Genomic DNA, 13,008 nt, shown 5'->3' with positions numbered 1-13,008 from the left:
CACATGTATCTATTGTTGACAGTGGTGGATTCATTTGTGATCCACAGACTCGGCTCTAAAAATGTGTCCTCCGTCCAGTCCATCTCTGACGCACGGCCAAGAAAATGCTGCATCTGAACACGTGGGTGTTTCCTGCTTCACAGCTCACGGCTTTGTTCTCAACACAGGTTAAGGAGAGGGGTGGAAACTGTGTCCCAGTTGTCTGCGATTCTACAAAAGACGAAGATATCGTGGAACTGTTTGAGCGGATCAAACGTGAGCAGAACGGCAGGCTGGACGTCCTGGTTAACAATGCCTATGCTGGAGTACAAGTAGGTATACTGCAGCGTCATCAAAGCCGTCACACAGCGTGACCTTTTTACCTGAACTCTAAACACGATGTGTTATTCCAGGCAATCTTCGAGAACATGGGGAAGAAGTTCTGGGAAACTGACCCGTCCATTTGGGATTCCATCAACAACACAGGCCTCAGGTGCGCTTTTGTGCTTAGTCATGTCCGATGTGTCGGCCAAGTCATTGACAGAAACCTGCATCATTATTTCCTCATGAAACATTTCCAGACATTGCTCAATTTGTAACTTGACTCATACATAAGTTCTTGACTCTTGCATAATGAAACAAGAAACCTTCGAGAGTGATGTGAAGCTGTGTGTGATATGTTTACTGTAAACTTGAGCAGTAATTGTATGCACCTCAGGAGAGGTATTAAAAAATGGAGTTGGCAAAATCTGACATATACCCATTCTCATTTATCTGGCAGGGGCCACTATTTCTTCTCCGTTTATGCTTCCCAGCTGATGGTGGCTCAGGGTCGAGGTTTGATAATCAACGTTTCATCCATAGGGGGGCTGCAGTACCTCTTCAATGTAGCATATGGCGTGGGTAAAGCCGCTGTAAGTTCTCTTCAAATTATGCCCTGGAGTTAAGTTATCGAGACCCAAAGTCTCAATAAAGGCATGCACGTGAACTGTATAATTAGGTGGGTGTAATAGAAACCTGTCTTGTTTTGCGGTTTGTTTCCAGTGCGACAGGCTGGCATCTGACATGGCTGTGGAGCTGAAGAGCAGGGGAGTGGCCTCTGTCAGCCTGTGGCCAGGAGCGGTGCAGACAGAGCTGGTGTCTCAGTACATTCTGGAGAAAGACACACCTCAGGGTGTTGATTCCAGGGTAGGCTCTTCTCCAGCAGCATCTGTGGTAGTTTTTCTTTTTCTCTTTTTTTCCTAAATCTTCTTTCTTTTCTTCAGTTTAAAGACGTTTTTGCCAATGGAGAAACCACAGAACTGAGTGGGAAGTGCATCGTCAACCTGGCAAAAGGTAGGATCAGGTGGTGAGGTGGAGATTGAACTGCACGCTAGAAAGGCTTTATGGAAATAAGCACATGCTGTTTATTGTAACCTGCTTCCAGATGCTCATATTATTCTTGAACAACATCATTCTTGATCAACTGGTTTAGTTTATTTGCAACTGTGGCTTCTCTTTCTGCCTGAAAGATAAACATCTGATGTCTCTGACTGGGAAAGTACTCATGACCTGTGACCTGGCAAGGCGCTATGGGATAAAGGATATTGATGGTCAGTTAACATTAGCTTCATTTTTTTTTTTTTTTTTTTTTAGATTTGAATTTTGACATGATTCTAATTTTGTTCCCGTGTTTATTCCAGGACGGGCTGTAGCTGATTACACGTCCCTAAAATTCCTCCTGACACAGGTCCCATATCTCTCCTGGCTGTCAGCTGTTGTCCCTTCATTCCTACGCCTGCCGCGCTTCATGCTCACCCTGGCAAACAGTCGGTTCTGAACTTTTCTTACGTCAGTTCTGAGGTGGCAGCATCACACTGTGTTTTAACTGCAAATTCTAGCTAAACCCATAGTTATCGTGTCAGTGGCTATGATCACATCCATTACGGATGGCTAAAGGGTGACAGGAAACCAAATCATTTATACTGACAATACTTTTTGAAGATGTGTTGTTAAAATTACTCTTTATACATATATGCTCAGTGCTACTTGAGTAGACTTAATGAATGAATTCTATGAAGTTTGAGGTAAACGTGAAGGACACTCTAGTATATTTTCTGCAAAACATTAAAACTAATGTCAGAGGTGGATGAAGCCACACAATACGAAAGCAGGAATTTATCATTACTCCATGTTATGTATTTTCTTAAAGATATACTTCATAAAACTAGGCTGTCTATGATGTGCAAATTATTGCACGGCATAGACAGCCCAGCAATTTTTTATTTTTTTTTATTTGTGCTATATGACCAGGGAAAACAGAGAAAAAGGGGCTGTGGTTTTCCTATTTGCTCAAAAGCTAGAAAACCTACAACAACCAGAATGCACAGCGTCACTATCCTCACCAGCTGGCGATGCTAAACTCTCAGCTGTGGCGGCCTCTTCCTCCTCCATACGCTGTAATACCCCCACACTGTATTCTGGCTCATGGAAGTAGCCCAGAATGTCTGATTAACCTGTTAAAATCATTTTCTCATGATGGACAGACAGAAAATTCCGACTCACAATCTGTAGTTTGAATAACAAACACGCCATCAGGTGGACTTTTGCTCATTTGCTGGCGTAAGTCCACAGCCCTGGGTGCAGACATCATGGAGGCAAGTTAAATATTGTTGATTTGCATATACTACCTACAGTGTAATGCTACAAAGCCAGTTGAAAATTGACAAAGAATGAATTCTGTGAAGTTTGAATTAAACAATGTCAACATGAAGGACACTCTAGCATATTTTCTGTATAACATTAACACTAATGTCAGCTGTGGGTGAAGCCACACAGAATGAAAACGGGAATTTATTATTACTACATGTTATGCATTTTCTTAAAGAAGTCTTTCACCACTTTAAAAGATGGCCTTATCATATAACTGACCTGTCTGTGCTATCTGAAGTTTACACTTTTTAAATTTATAAAATTTATAATTCTACTAAATGTATATAGAATTACTGTATTTGACCTGCTGAGTAACAACTCGTCAAATAAAAGCATGTTAATTCGCTGCTGTTTACACGTCTCATTCATTTTTTTTTTTTTTTTTTGCAAAATAACCAAGTGATAGCGTCTGCAAACTGACAGAGACGCGATGGGATGGGGCCCTTGCAGAAAGATGAATATCTACATCTTCTCTAGATTGTTCTGGTGTTAAGCATTAACAATGAATTACAGAGATATAGATCAGTGAAATGCAGCTTGCTTATTTTCCGTCACAGAACATGATGTGTGAACGTGAATTCAGCATGTTGCTGATCAGTTATCAGTTTTTTCGATTTTCAATTAGCTGTTCACTCGATGTTTTACTTGAAGATTTAAATGCTGTTTCAAAGTTTTCTCTTTATTTGGTTAGGCTTAAAAAAAAAATCAAATGTAATTCATTCGTGCTGAATCGTCTATAAGATACCATGGAGTGTTGTTATCTCCAAGTGCAGAATGAAACCTCTCCCATGCTGTTAAAGTGTCACATAAGTTAGACCAGCAGGAGTTGGATGAATCCAGCTTTGAGGGGGGACAAGAGTGATCATTTTCATGGAAAATCATATCAGATTGTGGGCCTGCTTTGGGGGAGGGAGGGGGGTAGACTGGTGGGTGGTTGACGTGAAAATGTTTAGCCTACTGCCACGGATTTATTATACAGGCGCCTCCTCCCTCCAATCCCCGGCCGGCTCTCCCAGACTGGCACACCCACCCCGCCGTCACTGTGGGAGAGTCGGTTGGGCCTTCTGGGCTTCCTGGTCCTCGGCTCCGCCTCGCCTCGATCTGGCCGGACAGGGGAAAACACTTCTCAGTTAAAGAACAAAAGCAACGGATGGACGGAGGGCGACCAAGTAACGGCGACTCGCAGTGAGAGCAGAAACCTCCCGGATTGAGGGATTAGTGCCTTCCGCGGCGGGATTTAGCAGACGACCGAACTCCTACGGAAGGCGACAAACTTGGTCGCCTCGCATCTTTGTATCCAGACCGTAATCCGTCGAGGTGCTTGATAAATAAGACAAGGGTCAAAGAGACAGACGGACGGTATTGTTTCCCCCTGCTCTTCCTCCAAACTTCGGCCATAAAAAGCGCAGTGGCGGAGGGGAAACTCTGGCTGTTTTTCGCCATCTCGTCGCTCACACGGGGCTCGGGGATAAAGAGCGGTTTTGGCGTTCTCGGTAAGTTTATTTTTATGTTTCACTGAAGCGTGTCTGACGGCGAAGTGCGCCTGTGCAGTGCGAAGCGTTTTAGTTAGTACGCCATAAAGAGGAGGAGGACGGCGGGGTGAGAGTGGGGGGGGGGGGACTGGACTACTGCTGCCACTGGCACAGTAACAGCAACTTTTACAGCTTTTAGCAACACCGAAACAAAGATGGTGTGCTTGAAGTGTTCCAGCGCATCAAAGTGAGACAGCAGACGGTGAGGAGGCCACCACATGATCTCATCCCCCTGGGTTTCACTGTGTCACCGCTGACTAACGCGGTGGTTTCACAATTGTTTGCTGGTGTTTTTTTTTTTTTTTTTTGGTACACTTGGACATTTTCTTGCGTGGCTCGGGCGACCTAAATCGTCCACCATGGCGTAACCTCCGAACTAAATGCGCAACATTTCCTCTGCTGTCCCAAATAAAGACCAGGTCCACGGTGACTCAGAGGACGGTCTAATTGGCAGTCACAAACACCTGTTTCATAAAAGTAGGGAACAACTGCAGTGGGACAAACTTGTCAATAAATATTGGTCAAATAAGTGAATGTGATTCACAATTCTTACTATTTTGCTCTCCAACTACCAAACTGACACTTCCATTGTGGAGCAAAGCATTGGTTGGATACCTGTTGCTTAAAGAACAAAATTACATGCGCAGTCATTTAGCTTTTCAAATAATTTTCCATAAGCAGCATTGTTTGAGTGCTCGGCGTGCCCCGATTGGGACTGGAGTATGACTGATGCAGACTGTTTCCTCCCTCCACAGGTCTCCCCTGGTGCTATCCGCCTTTGTGAAGAGGCTTCACTTTTTCAGCACCGAGAACTTGGGAGTGGAACAAAGCCTGACTGGAAAAGGGGTGAGAAAGCAGACCGTGATGGATTTCTCATAGATCCCCATTCCCCACGCTCCCACCCCTTTTTGCGACCGGTCCCCCCTCCCTCGCCCTCCAAACTACCACCACTCCCCACTCACACAAAACAAAAGTCAGTCACCACACCGAGGGGGAGGGGAACCCAGTCTGGACAGAGTCTACGACTAGTTTCATTCGGAGTTCAGAATCAGGAGTGCAAAGTAGAGAGGGGGGGGGAGGGGAAACAGCTGTCAGATAATTGACTTTGAGAATGAATGAGAACAGAAAGTTCTTAAAACATCATAGTCTGTACTCTTGGCTGCACTCAAGAAAGAAATCTTCCGTCCTGTAGTGATCTTATCTGTGAAGTGTAATCAGCTAGGCAAAAAAAAAAAAACAATAAGGATAAATCGTTGTTTTTGTTTAATTTCTAGGTGAAAGAGCATATTTCGATATCACAGATGGCAACCTACAGCGAACATTACGGCAGAAATGGACTACGTCTGAGCATGAAGGAGCCTTTTGATGGGAAAGTAACAAAGACAGAATGTGAAGGAAAGCTCGAAGTTAAACGCTCCTCCAAGGATTTGCAGCACTCTGCCAGCTCGACTGAAAGCAACGCAAGTGGTGTGGCTAGTTTCACCACGAACCACAACTCTGTGGTGTGCCTGCCTCTGGTGTCAGAGGGACTGAAACTGGTATGGACGCAATCGGATCAAACCCGTGAACTTGACTCAATTCCAGAGCTGGTCCAAGCCTTTAACTTATTCCCATACCCATCATCCCGTGAGGTTAATGCCCTGGCCCGGGTGTGTGCCTTGCCACTGGACAAAGTTAAGGTGTGGTTTATGGTGCAGAGAATTAAATATGGTATCAGCTGGTCCTCGGAGGAGATCGAGGAGACACGGCGGAAGCTGGCAGTGCCTGAGCTTTGTGATGACTCTACAGAAACCCAGGAGGAAGGCAAAACGAAGAGCAAGAGCAGTAGCTGTGACGAATTGGTAATTAAAGATGGCGATGAAGTGGAAGGTGCTCTGTCCAGCCTCACCCCTCAGAAGAAGAAACCAAAGTGTGAGTCACCAGATTCCTACAAGCCAGCCAAACCCACTACCCCGTGTTTCAGTTCCACCCTCCCTCCTCCTCAGGATTCATACTTCTATCGCCCACCAGCGGACACGCCAGCAAATACTGCAGCCGATGTCTCCCTCGACCTTTCAGAGTCCGCTTCACGACAGCACCGCCATGGACGCTACAAAAAGTCTAAAGCCCAACTCGCTGCCCTTCGAAAGAGCTTTCTGAGAGAGAATTGGCCTGCGGAGACGGAGCTCAGACGTCTGCAGGAAGAAACTGGGCTGAGCCGTAATGACATTCGTAAGTGGTTCAGTGACAGCCGCTACCAGCTTAGGGTTGGCCGAGGAAGCCTGGCAGCAGCCCAGAGCTACTCTCATCACGCTGCTGTTGGAGGTAAACCTGATCAACAAATTCAACCTCTACCACTTACTACTCAAAAGACTCGTCAGCCAAATGGGGTGAAGGGCTCCGAGGGAGCCCGTAGCAATGGGATTAGAAATTCACATTTCTTTCAGACCTTTTTGTCAAACAGCCTGGAAGCATTTGGCGAAAGGGTGCTCGATGCAGAAGGATATGATGCTATGGAGGAGCTTTCTGGCGACGGGGACAGTATTAAAGATGAGGAACAAAGTGAAGAACAACCCTTACAGCTGACCAAGACCTGCAAGATTGAGCCAGAAGTTCCACAGGAACCACCAGGTACTTTAAAATCCTCTCCCTGCTCTTCCCCTTCTGGCAGCCCACCACTGACTGCCTCGCCCAATAAACTGATTTCAAAGAGCATCAGCACATCAAAGAAGTCAGCCCACTCAGCCAAAGCCAGTCCCTCACAAACGCCCTCACGCGTCTCAGGGGCTTCCTCATCCACAACCACATCCCCTGCCCTCACTCCTGCGGGCCGACCAAGAAAGACCAAGGAGCAGCTGGATGTGTTGAAGCAGCACTTCTTACGCTGCCAGTGGCCCAAGAGTGAAGATTATACTGAACTTGTTAAGCTTACAGGTTTACCCCGTGCAGACGTTATTCAGTGGTTTGGGGACACACGGTATGCCGTTAAAAATGGCCAGCTGCGCTGGGTGAAGGGCGTCCGTGACCAGTTCTTGGCAGAACTCGCAGCCCAGCAAAGTAGCAGTGGTTTATCAAACGGAAGTGGCTCTGGGACATCAACTCGGGCTGCTGGCCGCAAACGAAAATCTCCAGCAAACGGAACAAGTACAGATTCCCCCGATATTCAGCCATTGGTATCATATTACCTGTCAACAGGCCCACTACATGAAAAAGACCTTGACACTCTATGCAAGAAATCAAGAATGAGTTACCAGCAGGTGCGAGATTGGTTTGCAGCTCAGGATGTTGGGGGGACCGACCAAGAACCCATTGTCACGGATTAAAACACTGGAACCAGACTTCCGAACATTTCTTAAAGTTGCTGGAGCTCTCCTCATATCCTTTGCACCAAGCGTAGTTAATACTTTGGTTTAAATTGCTTTAACTGAGGCAGGTTTGTAACATCCAGTCTTCCAAGTACAAACCCAAAGTGAGGTTTGGTTTTTATATATGCTGCATTTCCTGCTTATCCTAATATATTTGGACTTGAATTATAATTGTGCTGCCTGTGTTGCTGTAAATAGGACAGTAACTTGTACACTGGTTTGCTATATTTTTGAGCTTATTTTTGGTTAGATGTCACTACTACAGACTTTTTTTAGTATGCTATTGTAGCAGTATAATTTAAACTTTTGGTACCCGACTATAGCAGATAAGTAACTGCTGCGGAAAAATGTCTGTGTTAATGACTTTGTTGACTGATCACTCTGTGTAATCATTCCTTTACAGCGAATAATTCCTTGTCATTAAAAAGCACACTGGATATGTACACTTTAAATTGACATCTTGCACTTTGGTTTCAAAGCCTGCTGCCATTACGCTCATTAAATCCAGTTCTTTCACAAAAGATGAGTTCCTAATTTAACAGTGTCATTATTGATCCCTTAACGGTGAAACCTATTATCATGCCTTTTGAAAACAGCCAGTATTTTTACATCTCTTGTCTTAATAGGTGTAGGGTGTGACTTGATGGTTTATATTATAGACAAACTAGATTAAGATAACCGATGATGGTCCATGTACTCCATAAGTAGGAAAGGATTTGAATCCAAAGAAATGTTACTATTCTGTTAACTCAGATTATGAATTATAGCACAAACATTATACATTCAGGTTATCAGTTGAGGAAAAACTCCATTCTCTATAGTACTTCATAGGTGAAGTGGGCTTTAAATTGAGTTAGAGTTTAGTTCTTTAGAAATGGCTGGACAACGTTTAGATGACCACAGTGTTGATGAAGTGGTGTGCATCACTATGTTTTGTCATTCTATTTGTAATGGAAAGTGAATGCTAGTGTCATGCTGTAGGGCAATGTCCATAATACTTGGCGTCTTCCTTTGCCGATGTTTTCAAGATGTGTATTTTTTCCTGTTCTCATTTGCACAACTGTCACTGGAAACCAGTAAAGGATTTGCCTTTAAAATCACGTGTGCACGCAATAATTTTTTCTTTGTGAACTGTAATGACTCCAACTGTTTCTGACTGATCAAATTTATTTTTTCATCAATGTACATTCTGTGTTGTGAGCAAAAAGCCAGTGGCCAGGAAATTAATCTTCAGAAATTGTTCTAATATAAGTTGCTGCTACAAACTGCATAGAAACAATAAAATAAACAGATGGTTAATTCAGAAACAGAGGAGCCACACGGTAACATCAGTACAACATCCATGTAAGCTTAACAATGTAAAAATACCTACACTGACTGCCAACTATTTCTGGCTAGAACAAATTTGTACCTCGAACAAAGACATGACAGTCCCGATGAACTTAACTGGCCAAAATGTTCCCAGGACTGTAAGGGGCCATTTCATTAAAGCCTGGGTGACTGTATTGATAATCCACTCATAAACTGGAACTGGAAAACATTCGGAGTCTGACGCAGACTTCTGTGGATGACAGAAACGGACTGACTCAGTGATTACACGAGGACATTTTGCAATCAGGAAAATTCTAAAATGTGATAGTATGTCATGGCAGAAGGTGCATGGAAAGCATTTCTTACCTTGTAGGAGTGATTAAGGATGTGGGTGTCCCTTTTTAAAACAGTGGTGAAAGGTTTTGGATTTTAGAAGGTATTTAATGTATCCAGATAAATCACGGAAGCTGCTACAGAAACATGTTTGAAACCACACTTACTGTGTACATGTTCGTGAAGAGAACTGTGGCTGGAAAGAGAGGCAGCTGATCCAGGAGTCTGACAGAAACAGACACAAGTCAAACTGCTTCCTGCGTACTATGTAACAAAAGTTTAAAAGAAAGATCAAATATCTCCTCCAGAATGCTGATTAATAAATTAATATATAGTTGACTATTTAATGAGTCCTATCGAGGGCTCGGTCTGTGAATACGTGATTAATATTGGGCGGGAAATTTTATTGCTGGCCTCCAAAATTGTAGTTTAATGAAAAAAATAAAAATAAATTAAAGGCCTGCTTACTAGCCTCTCCCAGATTAGTTTCAACCACATTTCATGGTCTTAAGCAGTGGATGGAGGTGGCATCTCAGCAGAACAAACTCCATACACTGAATGAGATGAAACCTCCGGTGAGAGCTTTTTAGTAGACTTTAGTAGCTTTTTTAGTTATATTGCTGTGGGTCTTTAAAAAAATAGCTCAGTAGGCAAAGAAAATATATGGATTTTTTCAGTATTTTGGGGGGTTTTAAAAATACTGGGTCTACAAAACATTACATGGAGTCAAAAAAACTAAGACTCACTGTGAGAGAGGACAGACTGCGACCTCTGTCTCTGGCCCAGCCCTGCGACTCTCCCGAGCCTAAGAGACTGAGACCCAGACGACGTGTTTGAGCAAAACATACTTTGCAATCCTTTCATGGAAGTGTAGATTTGTGATGATGCCGCAAAATAAAGGATGAAACCCACTAAAGCTCAACAATGTAATACACACCTCATAGTTCTTGAACGAGGGGTAACTGGTAAAAGAAAACATGCACATGCTCCGTATCAGCTTGGGTCAAAAAATATGACATGTCTCCCCAACACTTAAGAACTGTAACTATTCAACTTAAATCACTGGGTTTACCTGGGGAAGTGACCGCTACAGGGAGGGACATCCTTTGAGTACTATATAGGAGACAAAAAGCTATCACTCGACTGTTTAAAAAACTTCAACACTGGAAAGTTTATTAAACTTGATAGATCTGTAATGTAAATTGGTTTTACCCATCGATTTGAATCTGGCCTGGAGAAACCTGCGTCGAAGAGAAATGTGCAGGCGAAATTAGATGTGTAACCTATTACCTGAACATTGGCATTTTTGGGAACTTTTTTCTTTAAAAAAAGGAAAAGTGAAGTCTTACCCTTCTCTGAGACAGTGGCTTTTTTAATTCAGCAGTCTCTCTTTTCAGCTCCAAAAGTTGCTTTTTTAAGTCGGCGTTCTCTCTTTTCAGCTCAGAGAGTTGCCTTGTGATAACAGACGTGGGGAGAACAGCGTTGTATTCGGGGAGGAAGGTGTGCTTATTTACACAGCCACGGAGGGGCAATAAGAGACATTTAAATCACCTGTAACCCTGCTCAGTGACTTCCTTCAGACGCCTTTCCAGTTCAGCAGACTTGTGCTTGAAGTGAGCCGTGACTCTCTCCATCTGTGTCCGCTGAAAAAGCGCAATCTGAGGAGCACGGAGACCTAACAGTCAATTGTTCTTCCAGGGAAAATGAAACGACTCTGTAAATCAAGTTTGGCGTTTGGATTACAGCTCAGGGATTCCCAAATGATTTTATAGCAAACCTAAAGTGATGCTTTTAGTCTAATATCACTCTAACTGAAGCGGCCTCTTGTTGAATGACTCACTGTTTATTAATTGACTGACTCCTCTGACATTTAACATCCTAGTATAGCAATTAAAAAGAGCAGCAGCCAAGAGAGCCTGGGGTGAACGCTGCACAGAGGAGACAGACCTGTGAAATGTGCTCCAGCCGTGATTGGATGAGCTTCACAGGGTCCTTGAAAAACACCTTTTCCTGTGGCTTCATCTGGAAGAGAGGATGTGCGCATATATAATAAGTTCGCCATGTACACTAAGGTCATTCTCTGTTGGTGGCATAAGACAGTAACCTGCAGTGAAGACTTCAAGCTCACCAACCTCATCTGTGACAGGAAGGTAACTGCAGCTGGCCCCACATACGCTGCACTGCTCTGTGGGAAGAGACGTCATCACCAGAGGCGCAAGCATGCGGAAATACAGTTTAAATGTGACAGCAAATTAACTAGTTTAGAATTGCCTTACTAGTTTTAATGCATCCTTCACAGCAGATGTGGCCACAGCTGGACACAGCAAACTTTGACCCTCTCTTTGTGAAGCACTGATTGCAGTGGAACCAGTCCATTTTTAGGCCTGTGGGTTTGGCAAACACAAGATTACAATACAAAAATTTGATTGTGAAGCCAAACATTAAATATTGAAGTATATGACTAAAGTATGTGGACACCCCATGCCATATTCTTTTGTGTACTTTTAATAGTGAGTTGTTTTTCCTGGTTTGGGCTCGGTCCCCTAGCACAAATTATGGAAAATCTTAGAGCTACGGCGTACAATGAACTTTGCAGTGACAGTTTCACCATGACAATGCCCCCGTGCACAAAGCAAACTCCACAGACGAATGATTTTCCTAGCTTGGCGTGGAGGAACCTGACTTACCTGCACACAGCCCTGACGTCATCCCCGTACAGCACCTTAGGGACCAACCAGAACGCCGGCTGCAGACCAGGCCTTATCACCCAACATCTGTCCCACATTTCACAAACGCTCCCCAGGCTGAATGGGATCAAATCTCTGCAGACTGGTTCCAAACTGGTTCATGAGGAAAGATGCTTATAGCAGCAGATTACTGCCCAGTATTGAAGTGGTGAGTTCAAAAGGAGTGAGGTGTCCACATACTTTTAGCTACGTGGTGTACCAGTGTGTAGACAGGCTTTAAATTCAAGCCATGATAATCTGGGCAGAGCCAGCTGCACACACACACAGTACAGTACGGCACAGTGCTCTCATGTGAAGACAAATTCACAATGCTAATACACCACCGACATGTTTGCTAGCTAGCTAACGTTAGCTTAAATTGTGTAGTAAAACAAAAACAAAAAAAAAGTTGGTTTGACTGGATAATGACAAACTGAGGATGAGAAACACTCAACATGTTGGCTACCGAAGAGCAGCTCTGTCGCCAACATTACCTGTGGCCCCCCAGGAGTGCTAATAGGAAAATGACCCCCTGACAGAGTCACTTCACTCCGCTCACAAGTCCCGCCTCCACTGGATCGCGCGCTGCTCTGATTGGCGGAGTGACGTAAGAGTCCCATCACCACTTTTAGTTCACATCAGTGTGCTGCTGCACATTTAGAAATGTAAAATGTACGATTTTCCAGCAGAAAGTCCATTTTGTATTGTTCAATGAAGTGAATAAAAAAAAACTTTGACCCACCTGTCTTATTAAAAAAGTGTCCTTTTAATATGTGCAAGACTTCAACCAGTATATTTAAAATGAGGATGTCTAAGTCCTCAAATTATTCACTCTACATTTAAATCTGAGAGTCTTTTAGAAGCAAAAGCTGAGTTCAGTTTCAAGTTGGATATGGGGAGGGGAAAAAAAAAAAAAAAAAAAGTTACGTTTACCGACAACTTCAGCCCAGTAGTCCTCAGTATGGATACATGTTCATACAGTGCCTGTATGTTGACTTCTGCTTGACATTTGGAGCCCATTTAAAATAGGACACAAGGCAGTCTGCTCAACTGACTGGAAACTTTAACCAGTCATTTCATTTGACAAGTTGA

At 43.7% G+C, this 13,008-nt stretch overlaps 3 protein-coding genes across 3 annotated transcripts in view; 2 read left to right on the top strand and 1 right to left on the bottom strand.

Annotated features, from left to right (window-relative positions):
- Positions 1-2,224, top strand: part of dhrs1 (dehydrogenase/reductase (SDR family) member 1) — a 64,201-nt gene extending 61,977 nt beyond the window's left edge. The window contains exons 4-10 of the mRNA XM_070845667.1: positions 168-311; positions 393-472; positions 761-893; positions 1,024-1,167; positions 1,245-1,314; positions 1,491-1,571; positions 1,662-2,224. Coding sequence (XP_070701768.1) covers positions 168-311; positions 393-472; positions 761-893; positions 1,024-1,167; positions 1,245-1,314; positions 1,491-1,571; positions 1,662-1,798 — 789 coding nt within the window. The 3' untranslated portion in view covers positions 1,799-2,224. The remainder of the gene's footprint in view (positions 1-167; positions 312-392; positions 473-760; positions 894-1,023; positions 1,168-1,244; positions 1,315-1,490; positions 1,572-1,661) is intronic.
- Positions 2,225-4,155: 1,931 nt separating this feature from the next.
- Positions 4,156-8,646, top strand: homeza (homeobox and leucine zipper encoding a). The gene is made up of 3 exons (XM_070845632.1): positions 4,156-4,163; positions 4,958-5,048; positions 5,477-8,646. Exon 3 carries the CDS (start codon positions 5,504-5,506, stop codon positions 7,502-7,504), a length of 2,001 nt encoding a protein of 666 aa, XP_070701733.1. The 5' UTR covers positions 4,156-4,163; positions 4,958-5,048; positions 5,477-5,503; the 3' UTR covers positions 7,505-8,646.
- Positions 8,647-8,952: 306 nt separating this feature from the next.
- LOC139214172 (E3 ubiquitin-protein ligase RNF212B-like) lies at positions 8,953-11,899 on the bottom strand. The gene is made up of 13 exons (XM_070844935.1): positions 11,878-11,899; positions 11,467-11,574; positions 11,323-11,375; positions 11,138-11,212; positions 10,742-10,848; positions 10,540-10,642; positions 10,403-10,431; positions 10,263-10,303; positions 10,128-10,152; positions 9,937-10,003; positions 9,358-9,415; positions 9,224-9,254; positions 8,953-9,107 (listed from the first exon to the last, which is right to left on the bottom strand). Exons 1-13 carry the CDS (start codon positions 11,897-11,899, stop codon positions 9,032-9,034), a joined length of 795 nt encoding a protein of 264 aa, XP_070701036.1. The 3' UTR covers positions 8,953-9,031.
- Between the last annotated feature and the right edge of the window lie 1,109 nt (positions 11,900-13,008).

This window comes from Pempheris klunzingeri, chromosome 15 (genome assembly GCF_042242105.1).
Source record: "Pempheris klunzingeri isolate RE-2024b chromosome 15, fPemKlu1.hap1, whole genome shotgun sequence".
Lineage (NCBI taxonomy): Eukaryota > Metazoa > Chordata > Actinopteri > Acropomatiformes > Pempheridae > Pempheris > Pempheris klunzingeri.
The sequence above is the reverse complement of the archived record's forward strand: the minus strand, read 5'-3'. Positions and strand labels throughout refer to the sequence as shown.

What these genes read in the sequence shown, in the direction of transcription:
- homeza (XM_070845632.1), top strand. Translation starts at nt 5,504, where the DNA reads ATGGCAACCTACAGCGAACATTACGGCAGAAATGGACTACGTCTGAGC.
- LOC139214172 (XM_070844935.1), bottom strand. Translation starts at nt 11,899, where the DNA reads ATGACGTCAGGGCTGTGTGCAG. An exon ending in CCTCGTTCAAGAACTATGAG is followed by an intron (nt 10,004 to 10,127) that starts GTGTGTATTACA and finishes TCTGGGTCTCAG; the next exon opens with TCTCTTAGGCTCGGGAGAGT. An exon ending in GCAGTCTGTCCTCTCTCACA is followed by an intron (nt 9,416 to 9,936) that starts GTGAGTCTTAGT and finishes TGTTTCTGTCAG; the next exon opens with ACTCCTGGATCAGCTGCCTC.